Source organism: Eubalaena glacialis, chromosome 13 (assembly GCF_028564815.1).
Source record: "Eubalaena glacialis isolate mEubGla1 chromosome 13, mEubGla1.1.hap2.+ XY, whole genome shotgun sequence".
In the NCBI taxonomy this organism is placed as follows: Eukaryota; Metazoa; Chordata; class Mammalia; order Artiodactyla; family Balaenidae; genus Eubalaena; species Eubalaena glacialis.
Window position 1 is genome coordinate 15349859 of NC_083728.1, and position 20164 is coordinate 15370022.

General features: G+C 51.2%; 3 protein-coding genes across 4 annotated transcripts; 2 read left to right on the forward strand and 1 right to left on the reverse strand.

Moving 5' to 3' along the window:
- Positions 1-177: 177 nt before the first annotated feature.
- On the forward strand, positions 178-13496 carry ACOT8 (acyl-CoA thioesterase 8). 2 transcript variants are annotated; one of them, XR_009703538.1, is made up of 7 exons: positions 178-383; positions 1656-1792; positions 7233-7458; positions 10326-10483; positions 11009-11203; positions 12081-12179; positions 13255-13331. XR_009703538.1 is itself a non-coding variant. In XM_061210050.1 (6 exons), the coding sequence occupies exons 1-6, from the start codon at positions 265-267 to the stop codon at positions 13371-13373; spliced, it is 954 nt and encodes a 317-aa protein (XP_061066033.1). In that variant the 5' UTR covers positions 178-264; the 3' UTR covers positions 13374-13496. The 2 variants fall into 2 exon arrangements, 1 of the variants encoding a protein (XP_061066033.1); XM_061210050.1 differs by lacking the exon at positions 12081-12179 and having other exon boundaries at positions 13255-13496.
- Positions 11561-11956, forward strand: LOC133104351 (cytochrome c oxidase subunit 7C, mitochondrial). The gene has a single exon (XM_061210051.1). It carries the CDS (start codon positions 11659-11661, stop codon positions 11848-11850), a length of 192 nt encoding a protein of 63 aa, XP_061066034.1. The 5' UTR covers positions 11561-11658; the 3' UTR covers positions 11851-11956.
- On the reverse strand, positions 11929-18805 carry SNX21 (sorting nexin family member 21). The gene is made up of 3 exons (XM_061210049.1): positions 18243-18805; positions 17624-17802; positions 11929-14581 (listed from the first exon to the last, which is right to left on the reverse strand). Exons 1-3 carry the CDS (start codon positions 18502-18504, stop codon positions 13907-13909), a joined length of 1116 nt encoding a protein of 371 aa, XP_061066032.1. The 5' UTR covers positions 18505-18805; the 3' UTR covers positions 11929-13906.
- Between the last annotated feature and the right edge of the window lie 1359 nt (positions 18806-20164).

Consider the following 20164-nt stretch of genomic DNA (forward strand, 5'->3'; position numbering starts at 1 on the left):
CGGGGCTCCGCCCCCTCACTTTCACATCCAATCACGCACGGGTTCCCCGGACTGGCACTCATTTTCTCCAATCGCTAGAGAGCAGGTGGGCACACTCACCCGAAGACTGACAGGAGCACCGACCAATCATAACCTGCATCCCACTTTCTCAGGGCTTGCGGGGGACTTCCGGTTACTTAGCTCCTGCTGGAGGCTGCGCGTTCTGTCTGGGTCTCCGCGTGTGCCCCCGAGCGCAGGGTCCCGGGCCGGCAGCAAGTGGGCTACATGTCGTCCCCGCAGGCCCTAGAGGACGAACAGGGCGACGGCGATCCACCCAGGGACCTCCGCAGCGTCCTGGTCACCAGCGTGCTCAACCTCGAGCTGCTGGACGAGGATCTCTTCAGGTAGCCGGCTGCATCGGGCCCGCACCCACGCATTGGGTCAGAGGCTCCTGATCTTGCCTGCTGCCACCCCATTGCCCCTGCTCGTATCCCCCTGGACGAGGATGGGCTCTGCGCGAGATGCCTGTGCCGCGATTGGGAGGGAACCTGTGCCTGACAAAGCTGCCCCGGCTTCCTCCTCGGCGCGGGGGTCTGTGCAGTCCCACCCCTGGGAGGTCCTGGCAATCTAGGCAAAAAGTGGTGACCCAAGGTATCCTTCTCAGCAGCCTCCCCTGAGGAATCATGTCCCAGGGAGAGCCAGTCCAGAAAGGGCAGTGATTTGTCCAAGGGCACAAACTTATCCGCAGCTCCTGCATATTCACTATAATTTCCTCTTACATTCCCCATCCCCACCACCACTAGGTGGGGTCTAGTAGCTCTTTATTCATTCTGAGGCCTGAGCGAGTTTCCTTCCTGATGCAGATTAAATTCTTGACTGTAACTGGGGATTTAATAGTTTGGGCTTCCAAGGCTCCTCCTGGCTTATTGGAAGCTATCTTAGGTATTAACTTAGCCCCACTTAAACCAATTACAAATAACTCCCTGGAGGGCTATTTGCAATACATTACATGAAAAATGCTGGGCTGGGCAGTGGGAAGCTGGAGACCTAAATTCTTAATCCTCCACTGGGCTCATGCAATGGGCAAGACTTTTCACCTCTGGGGCCTCAGTTTCCTCATCTGGGCACTGAAGGGGTTAGACTTGAAGTCTGAGGGCCCTTCAAGCTCTAAATCTAGTTCTTTTAAGAACTGAGCTGTCAAGTTGAGGGGTGTAAGTGGCAGACCTTAATGCAGTCCCCCCAGCAGCTTGTGGGGTTCATCTTGGTCTACTCAAGGGCTTGAGAGGCTTATGCCTTACCCTAGTATGGGCAATGGAAGAAACACTGGACTTGGGCTCAAAAGACCCGGATACTGCTCAGGATGGCAATGGTTGAGCTGTGTGTGTGTGACCTTGCTCAAGTCACTTTCCCTCTCTGATCCCTGTTCTCATGGTATAAAATATGGGGATCCATTCATTATCCTTAACTGAAGTCCACAGAAGTTTGGGGCATCCTTAAGGCCTTGAAGTTGTAGGTAGAGTGGTGTTAGGATATTTGCCTGGGGAAAGGCTTTCACCAGATTCTCAAAGGATCCCAAACCCCAATCAGGTTAAGAGATCCTGCACTAGAGGCTCATTGAAGATTGTGGGATATGGCCCAGCACCCAAGTCTTTCCTGTTTTTCCCCTCTCCCCACAGAGGAAGGCATTACTGGGTACCCTCAACCCAGCGGCTGTTTGGGGGTCAGATCGTGGGCCAGGCTTTGGTGGCTGCAGCCAAGTCTGTGAGTGAAGATGTCCACGTGCATTCCCTGCACTGTTACTTTGTTCGGAAAGGTAAACCAACCCCTCCCTAACCCACCCCAGCACTGGTGGCCCAGCAGCCACTTCTTTCTGGCCTTGGGGAGCAGACTGAGGAGAAAGAGGAAGAGAGGTAGGGGAGGAAGGGGAGAGGAGGGGGGTGGTGAGGGAGAGGGTTAATTGATCGCCCTTAGGGAAGCCTAGAGAGGAAGAAGGCCTGGGGCCAGGAAGAGCCTTAGACCCCATACCTGCTGAGATACCGGGTACTTGTTTTCCGGCCCACAGTGGCACAAGACTTTGGTGCTTAACTGTTCCCAGTGGGTCTTTTGTTCCTTATTCTTCATACACCTTCTGGTGCCAGTCTTGTGCTGGATCCTCAGAGGGGTGCTGAAACCTCTGCTGGGAGTTTGAGGCAGGCAGCTTAACTTGGAGAAGAGACCAGGCTGGGAAACAAGAGACCTTGGGTCTAGTCGGAGCTTTGCCATTGATTCACCAGGCGACCTTGAGTGAGATATAACCACCCTCCCCCACCCCTCCTTCATCCCACCTGAAAAATGCAGAAGGGGCGGGGCCAAGCAAGATCTCTGTAGCTGCTTACAGCTCTGGGATCAAATGAAGGAGGAGAGAGTAATCTTTTAAAACCCATGCTCCCTTTTGAGAAACATAAAAATCTCACTCCTAGGCAGATGCTCCCAATTTTAAGAGTCTCTGTCTTCTGCATGGTCCCATCAGCTAAGAAGAATTTATGAAACTTTATGATATGTGATCTGTATTAAAAAAGACAATGGGTTTCCACCTTCATTTTACAAGTATAATATAGTTAATAGTAAATACACCTTTTCATACTACGTTCCCATGCCCCTCGCTCCCCATCCTTTTACTTCCTTTACTTCCATGACAGTCATTGCTATAAAGCATTTGAATACTTACCTTGGGGCGAGCCCCGTTCTCAACTTCGATGCTAGCTGGGAGCAGATGCACCCTTTGTTCCCTCAGTTTGGTTGTAAACTCCAAAAGTGCTGGCCTTTTGATATTGTAATCCTTCTAGCCCAGTGAGACAGTTTTGTTTCGTTTTGGGGGGGTGGGGGCATTACCTGATCCCGCTGAATCAGTTTCATCATCTGGTTTCTGAAAAGAATTCTTAGTCTTTGCAGGTAAAGTATCTAGTGCAGGGCCTGGCATGATGTGGGTTTTCCATAAATGGTAATTATCATTACTTTTTGATGATGAACTTATGGGAATAATTAAAATTTGCATGTTACAGTGCGCAGCTATGTACATTATCTTGTTTAATCCTCTTAAGTAAACAGCATTCCTGCCACTATTCTATGTATAAGGAACGTTGGATCCAAAGAGGTTATGTAAGAAGCTCCCATAATGCTCAGGTAGGCAAAGCCAGGATTTGAACCTGAGTTGCTTTGTGTGGCTCCAAGCTCTACACTTTGTTCTCCTTCTGCGATTTTCTCTTTCCTTCTTGGGAATTAATTCCAAACCATGGGAGAGCCCATCTCAGGTTCTGGGGGAAACATCCACATCCTTGGAAATTCTCCATCCAGGAGCAGCATGAAATGAACCGTGCCAACACTGCTATTTCAAAATAATCACCAATTATTTGTGTCCCTATCTGCTTCTTGAAAGGCTGCAAGACAGCTTAAAATAATTGGCAGCTATTATAGAACTATTAAAATAAAAGTCAGAATTCCCTGGCGGTCCAGTGGTTAGGACTCCACGCTTTCACTGCTGAGGGTCTGGGTTCGATCCCTGGTCGGGGAACTAAGATCCTGCAAGCCGTGTGGTGTGGCCCAAAATAAATCAATTAGTTAATTTTTAAAATAAAATAAAAGTCAAGGCAGATTAGGAGTATGGGATTAACAGATACAAACTACTATACATAAAATAGATAAGCAACAAGGATTTACTGTGTAGCACAGAAAATTATATTCAATATCTTGTAATAACCTATAATGGAATATAGTCTACAAAAAAATTAAGTATGGGAAAAAATAAAACATTTGGGGCAAAAAAATTTTTTTTAAGAAGGATATTAAGTTTTGAATTTTTTTATTTTTTGGTCGGGCCACACAGCTTGTGGGATCTTAGTTCCCAGACCAGGGATTGAACTTGTGCCCTCAGCAGTGAAAGCGTGGAGTCCTAACCACTGGACCGCCAGGAAATTCCCTGGGACAAAATTTTCAAAAGTAATAATAAATAAAAGTCAAGGGCCAGGAGGCTAGTAGTAACGGGATTTGGGGGAAATAATTGTGTCAAAATACTAGGCTAAGGCATATCATTGCAGTTTTATACAAAAGTTAGTTCCGAGCTTCCTGGCAGCAAGGCAAAAAGGGAAGCTCTCTTATTAGTTTGTGATGTGACCCTCTACCAGGTACATCAAGATTTATAAATAATGATGGTGCTCCAATGATATATAGATAGATTTTTAAATTTTTTTATTGGAGTATAGTTGCTTTACAATGTTGCTAATGATATTTTTAATTAAAAGATACTGGGAGGTGGAGGTGTTGGTCCTTGGCCATTTATCATATCAATTCTCTTTCTAAAAGCCCAGTATAGAATGTTAGTCAGTTTGGGTGTTTTGTTTGTTTGTTTTTTGATTAAAAAAAGTATTTCTCAGGGCTTCCCTGGTGGCGCAGTGGTTGAGAATCCGCCTGCCAATTCAGGGGACATGGGTTCCAGCCCTGGTCTGGGAAGATCCCACATGCCGCGGAGCAACTAAGCCCGTGTGCCACAACTACTGAGCCTGCACTCTAGAGCCCGCGAGCCACAACTACTGAAGCCCACGCGCCTAGAGCCCGTGCTCCACAACAAGAGAAGCCACTGCAATGAGAAGCCTGCGCACCACAATGAAGAGTAGCCTCCGCTCACCACAACTAGAGAAAAGCCCACGCGCAGCAACGAAGACCCAACGCAGCCAAAAATAAAATTAAAAAAAAAAGTATTTCTCTAGCTAGGTAGAAGAATGTAATACAGGTGTTATCTGACTTGGTATAGGTTTAAAGCATGGAGAATCTTGAGCAGGAGTCAAAAAACATTATTCTATAAAGGCAGAGTAAATATTTTAGGTTTTGTGGGCAAAAGCAATAGCAGATCATATGTAAACAAATGGGCTTGGCTATATTACAAAAAATGTTATTTACGGCATTAGTTTCCCTATCTATACAATGGTGATAAGACCCACTTTGCATAGTTAATGTGAGACCAATGTGAGAAAAGATACCTTAGCAACAATAAAAAAATTCATAAACAGAAACCTCCATTAAGTAGAGTTGGGAGACCAGAGCTGGGAGCGCTCATGCCCTGTAACAATAGCAGAGCCCGACAGGAAAAAACTCCTTCTTTCTGGCAAGGACTCAGCCAATGAAAAACCATGGGCTCTTTGTTTACTAGGGCCCTCCCAATTGCACTATACTATCGCCCTCCCTTTTCCCCTCTGTAAAAGCGTTCTCCTCTTGCTGGACGGGGACTTGCATGTGGCTCACCGTGGTTGCAGACCCCGAATTGCAATTCTCTGCTGATCCTGAAGAAACCCATCTTTGCTGGAGAAGTATCTGCCTGTCTGTTGCAGGTCCACATAACTAATGCACTCACTCCATAACTGTTATCTCGCTTCCTTCAATATACTGCAGAGCCTACCAGCTCTGTTCCAATACAAATTTTAAAGAACAGGTCTGGAACTCATTCACACTGAAAGGTAAATCACTAGTAACTGAAAATACTGAGTTTTAGCTGCAGCCCAAGGATTGGATGACAGCTTTTTTTTTTTTTTATAGTTCGTTGATAGGGAAGGGAGGCCTCCTTCCCAGCCCCTGAAATCAGACTGCTTATGTAGCTGTCTCGTTTCTGGACTCTTGGGAAGCCCTTCTCAAAGGCCTTTGGCCTTGAGGAGCCCCCTTTCTGATTAAAAATGCCCCTTTGGCATTGCCGGCTAACAGACCTGAGCAAACCTGCTGGGCTTCAGGGCTTCATAGGCGTGTTTATTGCTGTTGAATGAGCCCCCAGTGCCTGGCGGGCTACCCATTTGGATGGGGTGGAGGAAGCATTGCTTCTCTAGACCTGCTTCTTTCATCTCAAAGTTGAAAATCATCCCCAAGACATCTTACCACCTAGATGTCAGGGTTCTCCAAGGTTGGTCTGACTCAGACTAAAGGACTTCAGGGACACCAGGAAGACTCTCTCTAAAAACCCTCCCCGACCTGTTCATTGAGGGTTAATAGTCCTCACGCTGGGGCCAGTGTCTCCCATCCTGCCTTGTGAGCACAGATAGCGAAGGAGAAGGGTCAGGTGACTTCCATTTGCATTAAGGATGAAGGGACTGACAGCAGGCTTTTCCTGGGAGAATGAATATCAGACAATGGCCAAACCATATATAAAAATAGAACTCTGAGCCACAACTGGTAGCAACTAGCACAGGAAGCCAACCTACTATCTACAAGTCAGGCTTGGAGGAAGTCAGACCACCATTTCTAGCAGCCAGTCCAGGAAGCCAAACCATAGTCCCTGTAATGATCAGCCCCTAATGGCCAGGACTTGATGAATAACTGAGAGCTTCCCTAATTTTTGCCCCTGCTTCCAACTTAGGACTAACTGGGGAAAGCCAAACATGCACCCCTCACCAGTTACATAGGCTGCCCTGCTTCTAGCTAGGCTGCCCTGCTTCTAGCTAGCCTGCCTATCACCATGCCAGCAGCCTCCAAGCAGGGCATACCTGAAATCTTTTTTTTCACTATAAAGCTTTCCCGCTCCTCCGTCTGCCTTTGAGTCTCTGCCAAGCGGAAGTGATTGTGGCTGACTCCCTTGATGCACTAAACTCTGAATAAATAACCTTTGCTTGTTCTCAAAAAAAAAAAAAAAAAAAAGAAAGAAAGAAAGAAAAGAAAAACAAAAACAAAACAGGCAGCAGGCCAGATTTGCTGACCCCTGATCTAGAAGAATGGTACGGGGTTCATGACAAGATCCCAGTCACAGAGGGAACAAGACAAAAGCTGAGAGTATTTTATTGAACAAACACAGAGCACTTACTACGTGCCAGATATTATTCTGAATACTTTACAACTCCGAACTAATTTAATCCTCATTAAAATCCTGAGAGGTATGAACACTATGATGATCCCCATTTCACAGATGGTTTAACTGCTCAAAGAGGTTAAGTGACTTTCCCAAGGTCACACAGCTGGTGAGTGTCAGAGCCGGGCTTTGAATGCAGGGAATCTGGCAGTGTCCCTTCTGTCCTGTGCTATTGACGGAGAGGATCTCCACCTGCACCGGGGGCATCCCAATGACAGGGTCTAGGGTTCTCTCCCCAGTACCTGGGCTTCATCAGGCCTCAGTCAGTAGCTACCAAGCAGAAAAGGAATGGAGAACAAGCAACAGAGGGGCCTGTCCAGCCATGGTGATGGTGAGCGGGCCTATGGGGCTCACTTGGGCTCACCGTGTGCTGTGTGCCCTTTGCCTGCTGCAGGGGACCCGAAGGTGCCGGTGCTGTACCAGGTGGAACGTACGCGAACAGGGGTGAGCTTCTCCGTGCGCTCCGTGAAGGCTGTGCAACACGGCAGGCCCATCTTCATCTGCCAGGTCTCCTTCCAGAAGGCCCAGCCCAGCCCTGTGCAGCACCAGTTCTCCATGCCTACCGTGCCCCCGCCGGAAGAGCTGCTTGACCATGAGGCCCTCATTAACCAGTATTTAAGGTGAGAGACCTCAAGGTCCCAGGACAGTGTTCAAACTGCAGTCACCACCTGTTAGCAGGCCACGGAGTCCTTTAGTTGATCTCGGCCAGCATTTTAAAAAGCTGGACTAGGGAATTCCCTGGCAGTCCAGTGGTTAGGGCTCTGTGCTTCTACTGCAGGGGGCACGGGTTCGACCCCTGGTTGGGGAACTAAGATCCCACAGGCCATGAGGCACGGCCGGGGCGCGGGGAAGCTAGAATAGAAAAGAAGATACTAGAGTGTATTGCCTGTAGTAAGGGTAGGCATCCTTTTGTGAAACATTAGTTTCAGTTGTGTGTGAGAGCATGTGTGCCCATGGGTGGGTGTTGGATCATGGTGTGAAATGCAGGGCTTCCTATTCAGCCAGTTCAGGTACTGTTACAGCTTTCCTACCGTTTAAATACTGAAATACTTCTATAATTGTTGGTAAATACCTCCCCAGTCCCTGAGTGGTCCCCCTTCTCCTCCAGGGTCACCCATGATCCAGCAGCCTAGGAGTTAATGCCTGCCGGGGTGAGGGTCCCTGCTGCAGAGCTGTGGCCCTGCTGCCTTTGCCTTAGTGCATGTTAAATATTTTGAATGTCACCTGGTAAAATAGGTTTCTTACTTGAATCACAGCTAATAAAGTTGGAAAAATGCTGGGGCAGTGGAAAGAGCTCTGGGTCCTGACACAGGACAAGTCACGTGGATTTGTTATCGCAAGTCCATGTCCCCGACTTGCACAGTGAGGCCAAACCAGCACAGTGAGGCCAAACCAACCAAAACATCGGAGTTTGGAGCAGAGAAAGGTTTATTCCAAGGCCATACAAGGAGATGCGTGGCTCGCTCAATAGTTGTGGCGCCCGGGCCTAGTTGCTCCGCAGCATGTGGGATCTTCCTGGATCAGGGATCGAACCCATGTCCCCTGCATTGGCAGATGGATTCTTAACCATTGTGCCACCAGGGAAGTCCCTCCTGAAGGGTTTTGGCAAAGCATTTTTAAAAGCCAGGTAAAGGAGGAGGGTCGCAGGGTACATGATCAGCTCATGCACAATTCTCTGATTGGCTGATGGTGAGGTAAGAGGGCAGCGTCACAGGGGTTAACATTGTTAGTCCTTAGGCTCCAGGAGGCCTGGGGCTGTGTGCTCGTGGTCATCAAGTAGTTAACATCTTTCATTTGGCTGGGGGTGTGTGGTTAGCATCTGTAAAACAACTCGGGAAATGTGCATCATATACTGTTATCTAGGTACTTCAGAGAGTAAAGCAGAGGATATGGGGGAAGGGCCTGTCCCAGGAAGGCCCCATACGGTCCTGCTCGGTTACAGTTCCCCTCCTCAATCTTGAGGAGAACAGGTTTTGAACAATAAAAGGAATAAAGGTTCAGATAAGGAGGTTAATCGTAAACTTGACAGAGGTACCCACAGGGTCCAGCTTGGTTATAGATTTGGGCCAGGGCTCCATCTCTATTAGTGCCCACCTGCTGTGTAGCTTTGCTCAACTCCGCAGCCTCTCAGAGCCCTGCTTCTTCATCTAAAAAATGGGAATGGCTGTTTCTGCCCTGCAGACTTCACAGCTCTGTCGTAAGGAGAGCCCCGCTGCCTTGTGCCGCAGTCGGGGCTGTCAGCCCGGTGTGATGGAACAGATGTGCATCTGCACCTAGGAAAAGCCTGGGTTCAAATCTAGACTCTGTCCCTGCCAGCTGTGTGAGTTTGGCAAGTTGCTTTTCCACTCTGAGCCTGTGTCCTCAGTTGTAAAATGGTGCCAATCAGAATTTCTACCTTATAAGGCTGCTGTGAGGCTTACACAAGATAACAAGGCCCTCAGTGCGTGCTCAGTAAATTGTAGTTACATCACTCTTGACAGAGAGGAATAAGCATGGAGCCTGGTATGCGGTCAGAGCTCCAAAATGTTTGAGAAATGAAAGGAGGACATTGTTCTTAAAGGTCCCTGAATCTAGAGCTGCGTGTCCCATAAGGAGGCCGCTAACCACAGGTGGCTGTATTAAGTTAATTAACGTTAAATAGAATTAATTCAGTTCTGGTCCTGGGTCGCACTGGCCACATTTCAAGCCCTCAGCAGCTACATGTGGCTCGTGGCTGCCACAGCGGTCAGTGCAGCTACAGACCATACCATCATCACAGAAGGTTCTGTCAGGGCTCGAAAGGATAGGGATGGAAATGGAAATACCGGGGAAGAGCCTAGGGGCACAAGGGGTGGTCCTTACTGTGGCAAAGGGGCTTCCCTGGAAATGGGCTCCTCCCCCTGGAACACAGTGTCCCCAGTTGCTCACGGTTAGGTCAGTCAGTCCAAGTAGGGCAGCCTGTTTCCTGCGTGTTAGAATAGAGAAGTGGTTAAGAGTGTGAACCGAGGAGCCAGACGGGCTGGGTCCGAATCCCGCGCCCCTCCACTTCCTGAGCAGGCTACCTGCACCCTCTGTGCTTACTTCACTTATCAGATGGCGGTGGTAACAGCATGGATCTCACAGAGGTGTTGACGGGTGAGTTCATGTGTGTGAAATGCCTGGAACGGGGCCTGTCACAGGGTACACCGCGTGACTAGATGATGTGTTGGCTTCTATGCTTTATCTTGTCTCCTCCACAGTATTTACTATGAGGTAGGTGACTGTCATTATCCACATTTTGCAGATGGGAAAAAAGGCTGAGCGATGACTAACTTGTACCAGGCCACAGGGCTCGTAAGTGGCAAAGAAAGGATGCAAATCTATCCTATCTTGCCTGCCAGAGGGGAGGGGAGCTTTGGGGATAAGTCAGGAGTCCCTGTGAAGGAATGAGGGGGGTCAGAAGAGGCGGCTCAGAGGACAGGCTCCCCATCTCCCTGGGTCTCCCCATCCCTCTCCCCTTTACTTTCAGGGACCCTAACCTCCAAGAGAAGTACCGAGTGGGGCTGAACCGAATTGCTGCCCAGGAGGTGCCCATTGAGATCAAGCTGGTAAACGTACCCACTCTGAGCCAGCTGCAGAGCATGGAGCCCAAACAGATGTTCTGGGTGCGAGCCCGGGGCTACATTGGTAAGAAGACCCCATGGCCTGAAAGGAAACGCTCTCCGGGGGCCTAGACCTGTACCTCATTTGCCCTTTGTGGCCTTGGGCATGTTACTTCCCCACTCTGGGCCTGTTTACTTATCTGCATGATGGGGAGGTTGGCTCAGCCCTTTGCATGGGGAGAACGGACAGGTGACTATAATCCTAATGTTGGCCCTTTCTGGGGAAGGCAAGGCACCTTGCCAAGATTCTTCCCCAGGTCTCCTGCTAAGCATCAGGTGCCTTTGTGCAAATTGGAAGAAGACACTTTGGGGGTCCAGGGTGGGAGACTTGGGGACTGAAGACTGGATTTCAATCCTCACTTGCACCTGCCCCCCTCCCATCCCTGTCTCCCTTATCCCCCATCACACACACACACCTTGGGCCAGGTGCCCTTGGGCAGTGAACAGTCTGCACACCTATGCACGGCAGCCCCTTTCTCCCTACCTCCCTGCAGGTCCTGAGCTGTAAAGCCCAGGAGCCCAGGGCTGATGGGGCCGGAATCTGTTGCAGGGGAGGGCGACATGAAGATGCACTGCTGCGTGGCAGCCTATATCTCGGACTATGCCTTCCTGGGCACAGCACTGCTGCCCCACCAGTGGCAGCACAAGGTGCACTTCATGGTCTCCTTGGATCACTCCATGTGGTTCCACGCCCCTTTCCGAGCTGACCACTGGATGCTCTATGAGTGTGAGAGCCCCTGGGCCGGTGAGTGTGGGACCCTGGGGGATGAGGGTGCTGACCCTGGGAGGGCAGGGAGCCTGCTTTCTTGGGTGATGCTGTCCCCCACCCACTTTCTATGGAGCACCACACAGATCACTCACTTCCTCTTCTGCTTCCCTAGGCTGTGGCATCCTTGTCTTCAAAATGACAGGGTGAGGCCTGAGGATGGGACACCTGCTCAGCTCTTAATTTCTGTAACATGCTGGGAATATGATTCAGTTTATCTCAGAGACTCAGTTCTAGTCCCAGAACCACTTCAGATTCCCTGTGTGATCTTGGGCAAGTCCCATCTCCTCTCTGAGCCTCTTTCCCCATCTAAACAAATAGGGTTGCATTAAAACAGAAGTATCCAAGGTCGTGAAGAAAGGAGTGCTGGGTGTGCTGCCGCCATTTCTTCCGCCTTCAGTTTCTGCGCCTTTCGCAGGGCTTCCAACAGCGCTATGTTGGGACAAAGCATCCGGAGGTTCACAACCTCTGTGGTCCGTAGGAGCCACTATGAGGAGGGTCCAGGGAAGAATTTACCATTTTCAGTGGAAAACAAGTGGCGGTTACTAGCTATGATGACTTTGTACTTTGGGTCTGGATTTGCTGCACCTTTCTATATAGTAAGACACCAACTGCTTAAAAAATAATCCATGAGACAGATACGAAGAGGTGCATTTTAAGATGTGCAATCTCTTTGAAAAAAGGATCAAACTCTTGAACTCAGCATCCTAGATATGTTTGTAAATAAACTTATAGCATAAAAAAAAAAAAAAAAAAAAAACAGAAGTATCCAAAGCTGGTGGCCCATCAGACCACCACTTGGGGGAGCTTTTTCAGAACATTCTCAGATTCCATCCCCAAGATTCTGACTCTGCAGGTCTTGGACGAGATCCAGGAAACTACTTTTAAGAAGCTCCTGGGACTTCCCTGGCGGTCCAGTGGTTAAGACTCCGTGCTTTCACTGCAGGGGGCACAGGTTTGATCCCTGGTCGGGGAACTAAGATCCCGCATGCTGCACGGCACGGCCAAAAAATTAAAAAAAAAAAAAAAGCTCCCTAAGTGATTCTGACAATTAACCTGGTTGAGGGTCAGGGCACTCAGCATTCTCTAAGGGCCCCACCGCTTGGATACTCCTTATAGTGTTAAGAGAGAAACCCAGACTCGTTCATCAGTGCCTAGTCTCAGAGCCCTGGGTTCCTTTCCAAGGAAGTGCATTTCAAACAAAGAAAAGCCTTGCTTTGTGAAACAGGGACAAAACTTGAGGGACTTTTTATACTCAGGGAAGGGGGGCTCTCCAGCACCAACAGCATCACAATAAAGGAGCCACCACCTTGAAGTTAGGACTCTCGGGTTCATGTTTGGCCTGATCCTTAAGGCCCAGTTCCTCAGCCTCTCTGGACTTGAGTGGCATCATCTGGAACAGGGGACAAGGCCTGCTTCACTTGGTCACCGTGAGGCCTAAGTGAGCTGTTCTGCATATAAGAGAAACCAGCAGTTCCCTTCCTAAATATCAGACTAAGGCCCTGGGCTAGCAAGGGAGAATCTCCACGTGGGGAGGGGGTGGCCAGGCCTCACGGCTCTGCGTCCTGTCCCGTCCTGTCCTCCGAGCCCCTTTGTCCCTGAGGGGATGGAGGTGGGGTTTTTGTTGGTTGGTTTGTTTGAATGAATTACCAGCCCGGAGGGCCTGGTTTGATTTATTATAAAGGGAACTGATGGGTTTCCTCACGCAGGTGGCCAGAAGTGGGGCAGATCTGGTTCGCTGAGCTACTGAACGAGACTGTTCTCAGAACGTCTCCCCTTGGGATTTTTTTGAGGAAGCCAGCAGATAATTGAAAGTGCTTTTAAACCATCAAGTGGGATTCCCATGGGAGGAGTTACCCCCGATGACCAACCATAATAGGCTCCTAAAAGGGTGCTTGGAGATTGGGAGTGACCACAACGCTGAGCGTACCCTGGCATGGGGTGGCCCAACCTGAGCTGTACGTTTTTCAAGGAGGGCATTTGGCTGGGTGGAAGGAAACAGAAGGCCGTTCTCTCCCTTATCTTCGCAGGTGGCTCCCGGGGCCTAGTTCACGGGCGGCTGTGGCGTCGGGACGGGGTCCTGGCTATGTCCTGTGCCCAGGAGGGCGTGATCCGAGTGAAGCCCCGGGACTCAAAGAGCAAGCTGTAGCCAGAGGTACCAGCTTGGTCTGGGGCTTCAAGGATCTCCCTTCTCCCCCCTGCTCCTGAGGCAGGAGTTACCATCCAGGGCTGGGCCTTTGGTCCTGAACATGGAATAAAGAGACTTATACCAGTGGAGCTGCTGGCCTTTTAATCCCCCTGGGCCAGAACTGCAGCCTTCCCTCCAGCCATCAACGCCAGGACTCCTGGGCCAGAGTCCCTGGCCCTTAGCCAGGCTGGCTTGGAGGCCCAAGGAAAAAAGACCATTGACCCTGACCTGGGGCACAGCCCCCAGATATTCATAAGCTGGAGAGGCTGCACCAGACTTTCTCCCTGCACCATCCTAGCCAAAGCTTGTCCTGAGCCCAGCTCAACAGAAGAAGCACATTTCTTCAGTCTGCTACAAATCCTTTGTGGAACTTCTAGGGGTTCCCAGCACCCCTGGTCGCCTCCTAACTGCTGTCCGTGTCCTCATCCGCCCCTACCCCACTTCCCATCCTGGGGCAGTGCTTCTCCCCACAGTGGCCTTAAGTCTAGGTGTGGTTAGTCCAGTACCTCCTTGATGAGTAGTTCTTTGAGACTGGGGGGTGGCGTGGGCGTCAGGCCTGCCTCTTGCAGGGCCTGGAGCCGGGCCTCTGATTGGTGTTTGTCTAGGCCCAGGTGCCAGGAGAGCCGCACGTGGGCCTCCAGAAAGGGGGCCAGGAAAGGGTGAGGGCTCTTGTCCCCCAGCAGCTGTAGGGCCTTCTCACAGCATGCCCGGGCCTCCCCAGGGTCCTCCAGCTCCTGGTGGCACACAGCCAGCCCCGCCAGGGTCAGCAGAGGGCGGTCTGGGCCTGAGGGGACACCCAGCTGGGCCTGCAGCTGCCAGGCGTTGGCCCAGAGCGCCAGGGCCTCGCGGTAGAGGCCAGTGCAGGTGAGGCTCTGCGCCCGCCGCAGCTCCGGCAGCACAAAGAAGTCCTGCAGGTCCGGGGCCTGGCGCAGCTCAGGCACTGCCTGGAGGTGGCCCAAAAACTGCTCAAAGGCCCGGCTGCGGCGGGCGATGGTCTCTGTGGTAAAGTTCCGGCGCAGGCGCTTGCGGGGGAAGGAGATGGCAGCCATGGGGCCCCGGAACTGCCGCTGCAGGTTTCGGTGCAACCGCTCAAAGTCCGAGTATCGGCGGGAGATCTGGGCTGGCTGGCGACCCGGTGGCCCCGGGCCCATCACGGTGAGGGTGTAGAGCTGCGGGGGAGGGTGGGGGTCAGGGCAGGTGCAAGGTGTCCCCGGGACCCTTCCCTCTCACTTCCAGCTCTCTTCCCCCACCTCTTCCCTTCACCCCCGAGGCTGCTGGGGAGCCCAGTCTCATCTTACCTGAGGCTCATCTGAAATGACCCAGGCCCAAGGCAGCATGGGGAGAAAAAGACAGAGATGAGCTTCAGTGCCTGGTCCAGCCGCCCCCTCTGCCCCTCCTAGGGAGTACTCCCTTCCCATAGGGCAGTGAGCTCTTCTGACAGCCCCTCTGGAAAACCAGCCGAGGGCCGAAACCCAGGCCCATCTCTTGGGCCTCTAGAGCCAACCTTTAGGATCAGCTTGGAGCTTTGTTCCACTCTGGATACACAGCCCCACATCCCTGGCCAGGTTATTCCAATCCAGACCCAGAACACAGGTCTTCAGACAGCCCCAGTAGCGACCAGTGTGAAAAGTGCACTGGGACCCAAGTTCTAACCTCAGGTCAGGTGCTCCCTCACTATGTGATGTCAGGCAGGGCAGTCCCCTTCGTGGGTCCGCTTCCGACTCTAGTGAATGGAGCGCTGGCCCAGCTCACTGTTTACTTAAGTGTGGGACGTGTGCAAACGTTGGTACCTGGGTGGTTTAGGGGGTATGTACTGGAGTAAATAACACTGAATCAGAGGCAGGAGGTGATGCCCCCACTAATTCTCTGTCAACCTTTCTGACTGCACATTGAGAAGCTCTCAGTTTGGTTTAAAAAAGCCCTTTTCATCTCCATTTTTAGAAAAGAGCCAGAAAGAGACTCTCAGGTCAGGGCCTTCTTCAGGCAGCAGCATCCAGTCAGGGCTTAATGACACTTTCACTGCTTTTATTTTTATGGTTATCTTCTCTTTATGGCAAGTGAGCCTTTCCATATACAGCTGTGCTATAAAGTTGTCTTTTAAACTTATTTTAAAAAAATAGGTTTATTTGAAGAGAAACGTGAAGCACAGAACGGTACAAGTAGCATTTAGATAGGACAAAAATTGTGAGGGTGCTGGAGGTCTGGGAAGCACTGAACGAGATGACCACTAAGCTTCCCCCCAGGTCCGAGAACGCAAATATGGATTAATCTGTAATCATGCTGAGCTAACAGGTCTAAAGGGGGGATTAGCAAGCGTTCGATGTTGAAAGCATACTAACACCAAACCGAGATTTTTCTCTCAAATTTGTTCTGTGAAACTGCCAATATCCTAGCCACCCCTGGTCAGTTAGGTTTGCCTGCTCTATCCTTCCTTTGAAGATTCACAGTGTACATTAATATTCAGGATTTAAAAGTTTAACAATAAAGAAACTTCTTTTACTCTTGTTCAACTCTGCATTCCCAAAACATATTGCATATTGACTGTAAAAACTTTTTTTTTTTTTAAAGAACAGTTATTGATATTCCAGGGAACCAGTTTTCTGCTGAACACATTTCAGGGAGCCCTGGTCTATAGTGACCCCTTACGCTCATCTAGCTTTTATTTTCATTTGTAATTTCTGGACAAAAACCCATTTTAGATCCATTATCTGATCCTTATACTGTCCCACTGAGATAGGTAATGAGAGTCACTCCATTAACTGAGCACCTACCCTGCACCCCGTGCTGTGCCTAGCACTTCACATCTACTATTTTATCATCACAACAGCACTGCCAGGAAGCCATCCTTACCTCCATTTGACTGCTCAGGAAGCAGGCCCCAAGAGCGGGCAAAGGGCTCAAAGACCTCCCTTAAGTCACACAGCTGATAAATGGCCCAGCTGGGACTCAAACCCAGGCCGACCTAATTCCAAAGCCTGTGCTCTTAACCCCCAGGAGATGTTAAAGCAGGATTTAGGGTGCCCATTGAACAAAGAGAAGATTCGTTTCCCCGGACCTGGGCCGGGCCAAACTTGGCTCTATCTTGTCATTCTCTTCCCAGAGTTGCCCGCATACTTCCTTGTCTCCCAGCTGCTCCTAGATAACTGATCCTTGGCGCCCCCTTCCTGTGCATGACCCCCAGCCAGGACTTTTGCCACTTAAGATCTGATCATCGGAGTCAATCCCTGCTCAAATGGGAGCAGTCACCCCATGGGCGTGGCCCTTTTTTCACTAAGAGCTGCAGAGAGGGGTGGAGAAGCCCAGATGTGGGACAGGGCTCCAGGCCCCCTTCCTGCTGAGTCAGAAATGGAGGAGGGTGGTGAAGAGGAGGGAAGTGAGAGGCAGGGAGCTGCTGCCGCCATGACCAGCCAGGTCAGGCTGGGTTTCAGGACCGGGACCACCGAATTCACCATGTGTTTCTCCTTTCCACAGCCAGGAAATCAGGGCCTCCCCCCCGCACTGATCTTCACCCCAACCCTACCCATCCCATAAATCCAGTCCTTAGGACAAGCTTATTCTGTACAGGTGTGGGTGCTGGAGAACTGACTTTCCTGGGTTGTAAAGAGGCTACAACAGGCCCTAGAGGCCAGACATTTTCAACGCAAAGTTAAGTAATAATAATAGAACTACCATTTTATCGAGCACTTCATGATGCCAGGCGCAACGCTAAGGGCTTTCTATGCACTGTCTCATTTGATTTCTGCGACAATCCTGGGCATTATCCCCTTGTTCAGATGAGGAAACAGGGTCGTCGAAGTTTCACAATTCACCCAAAGTCAAACGACTGGTAGTAACTGGGATCCAAAACCCATTTTTCTAACCACTAACCAATGCAACTTGGATCTCAAGTCTGACTCAGATAATATTCTTCCTTGTGTATCTTGCATCTTGCGACGACTTGCAAAACCCAGGGAGCAGGGGACACGCACACTAGTTCTTAGTCTCAGAACCAGGACTGGATAGGTCCATAGTCCCTCAAAAAAGTTTTAAGTCATTTGCCTGAGGATTTGCTCAAGTTACATCCCCTTTCTGGCTTCAGTTTCCCCATCTGTAAAATGGGGCAGCCATTTATAACTACACAGCCAGATCCCCCAGGAAGCTGGCGTTTTCCCTACTTTCTCTTAGCCAGACTTCTAGACTCTCAGCCCAGGGATTCCTGGACCCTCACTCACCACGTACTTGGAGGGCGGGTCCTTGACCACGTTGGCGCTGGTCACCTCAAAGAGCAGCCGCTGGGGTACCAGGGTGTTCCGGGACTTCTTCCAGAAATCTTGCAACTGCCGTGTCAGGAGCTGACTGCCCCGCTGCCCATCAGGTGGGGGACTCCGTTCTGCATGAGCACAGGATGGGCCTGGGGCCAGGTTCCACATAAATTACGTGTCCTGACCTCATTCATCCTCCCAACAAATGACAAAGGATTTATCCCCATTTGACATAAATGGAAACGGAGGGCCAGAGAGGGGGCCTGGTGCCAAACACCTGCCCGGCAGACAGTAGATGTTAAATAAATATCTCCACCCCCAAAACATTGCTAGCACATTACTACCATTTGTATCCCAGACCCTGTACATATCATGCCCTAAACGACCCGGGATGGGAGTGATTTCCCCTATTTGACACAAGGGAACTTGGCTGAGAGAGGTGTTGTGACTCTCTCAAGGTCACACAGCCAAGAGGTGGCTGGGGCACTTAAAGAAGTGTCTGCGTTTCGGCTGGATCAGCTCGGGAACGCGGCTGGGGTGGAGGCCTAATCGAGCCCCAGGGTTCCCGCCTCCATCCTCCCGCACTCGCCTGCGTCTTCTCCCGCCTCCCGGTCCCCATCGGGCAGCGGGTCGGGGTCAGCCTCCTCGTCGTCCTCGTCGTCCTGGTCCTCGTCGTCCTCGGCACTGGTGAAGCTCAGGGTGCCGCTGAGGCGGGACGACAGGCCCTCGGCGTCGTCGTCCTCCAGTTCCGAGCTCTCCGGGAACTGCTCGGCCTCGGGGCCGGCCGCTGCCTCCCCGGGGCCGTCGCCGGTCAGGGCGTGCCGCAGCCGGTGCAGGAGCCGCGAGGCCATGGCACCCCGGGGGGAGCTCGCGACGCTGGGTCCCGGGCTGGGGAGGGAGGCGGACCCCAGCCCAGTGCGGGGCGGGGCCGGGATTGGGGGTGGGAGGGGCGCCGCGGAGGCCCCGCCCTTGCCTGTGGAGGGTCCCGCGACTCTCCCAGCGCCTCTTTCGCACCCTAGTGCGGGTCGGCCTCCTGCGCCCCGAGGTGCACTCTGGGGCGCCCCGCTCCCCGGGGTTCTCGTGCAGCCCGCGGTGCCTGGCCGAGGGCAACCGGGCTCCGCCCGGTTCCGCCGGGCCCAGGCCGCTCCGGCCCCTTCCTGCCGCCGCCCCGCCTCCGGCCCCGCCTGCTCCCTGAGCCGCCCGGGAGTCCCGGGCCCTTCGCTCCAGGAGGGATTTGGGAATCCCGGGTAGGCCTGGGCAAGCCCCCGGCCCCCTAAGGGATCGTCCCCAATCCGGAGGGGCCTACACCCTCCTTGAATCCTCCCAACCCTCCGGAGACCCAGGCTGGCCCCAATCTATCCCCTAATTTATACCCAGCACTCTAACTTTCCAAAGTCATTACGCGGCAGTAGGGAGCCCATCTCTCCTGTGAGGGAACCGAGGCCAAGAGAAGCCGAGTGATCTGGGATGAAATCTGACCTCTGACCTCGAGTAGCCTAGGTTTTCTCATATGTAAAACAGGAACAATTAATACGAATTTAAGTACGAATTTTGCACAGAGGAGGGACTAAGAGGATAATAAGTTACACAATGATTATTGTTTCTACAGTGTTCACAAGCTTTTACAATCTCATTTGAGCCTGCCTCACACATAGGACCTAGGCAAACGGGGGAAACTGAGACCCAGAGAGGCTGAGTTACTTTCCCCAAGTCATACAGCTTGCCAGAGGTTTCTGAGTGTAGGTCCCTGGTCTGAGCCCAGGTCTCCTGAGTTCCACATCCTGTTCTTTTCTCACGCTGCAGGCCTGGTAATCTCAGCAACTCCCCTAGTGAGCTGTGTTTTTATTTTTTATCCAGAGGGCAGCAGTAGGTCAAGAATTTAATTGTCCCTTCCTGTCAAAAGGCCTAGCTATCAGTCCCTAGCAGGGCAGATATTGCTAGTTATACAATCAAACAAGTAAAATCTCTCTGATGGTAGCTCCTCCCCTTTTTAAATGGCACAGGAGAGAGGGGTGTGGGAATAGCTTTGAATGGAACACACACTCCCTGCCCTCCCTCTGTGCAGAAGGGGCAGGGCTCTCATTTCTTGAAGTTCCACTGTATCCTCCATCCTGTTCTAGGCACTTTACAAGGGGTCACATCTCACCCTCACAACATCCTGGGGAGGAGGCTGTGAGTGGACAAGAATGGTCCATTTTCAAGATGAAGAAACTGAGGCAAATAGACTTTCCCAAAATCCACAGCTAGGAAATAGGGGAGCTGGGATTTAAGGCCAAGTCTGTGTAATCTCAAAGCTTTAATGACTCTTCATTCAGCTTCCCAGCAGGGTGTTGGGGCAACAAAGACACACCTCATTTGTTCATTCATTCAGCACTCACCCATTCACCAAACATTGGCTGAATCTTAACCTGTACTTTGGCAAATGCCTCACAAGTCTGGGTACATAGCAGGTGTTCACAAAACCATGGGTTGTCAGAGCCATGAGGGTCTGGAGGAGGGTTGCTCCGAAAT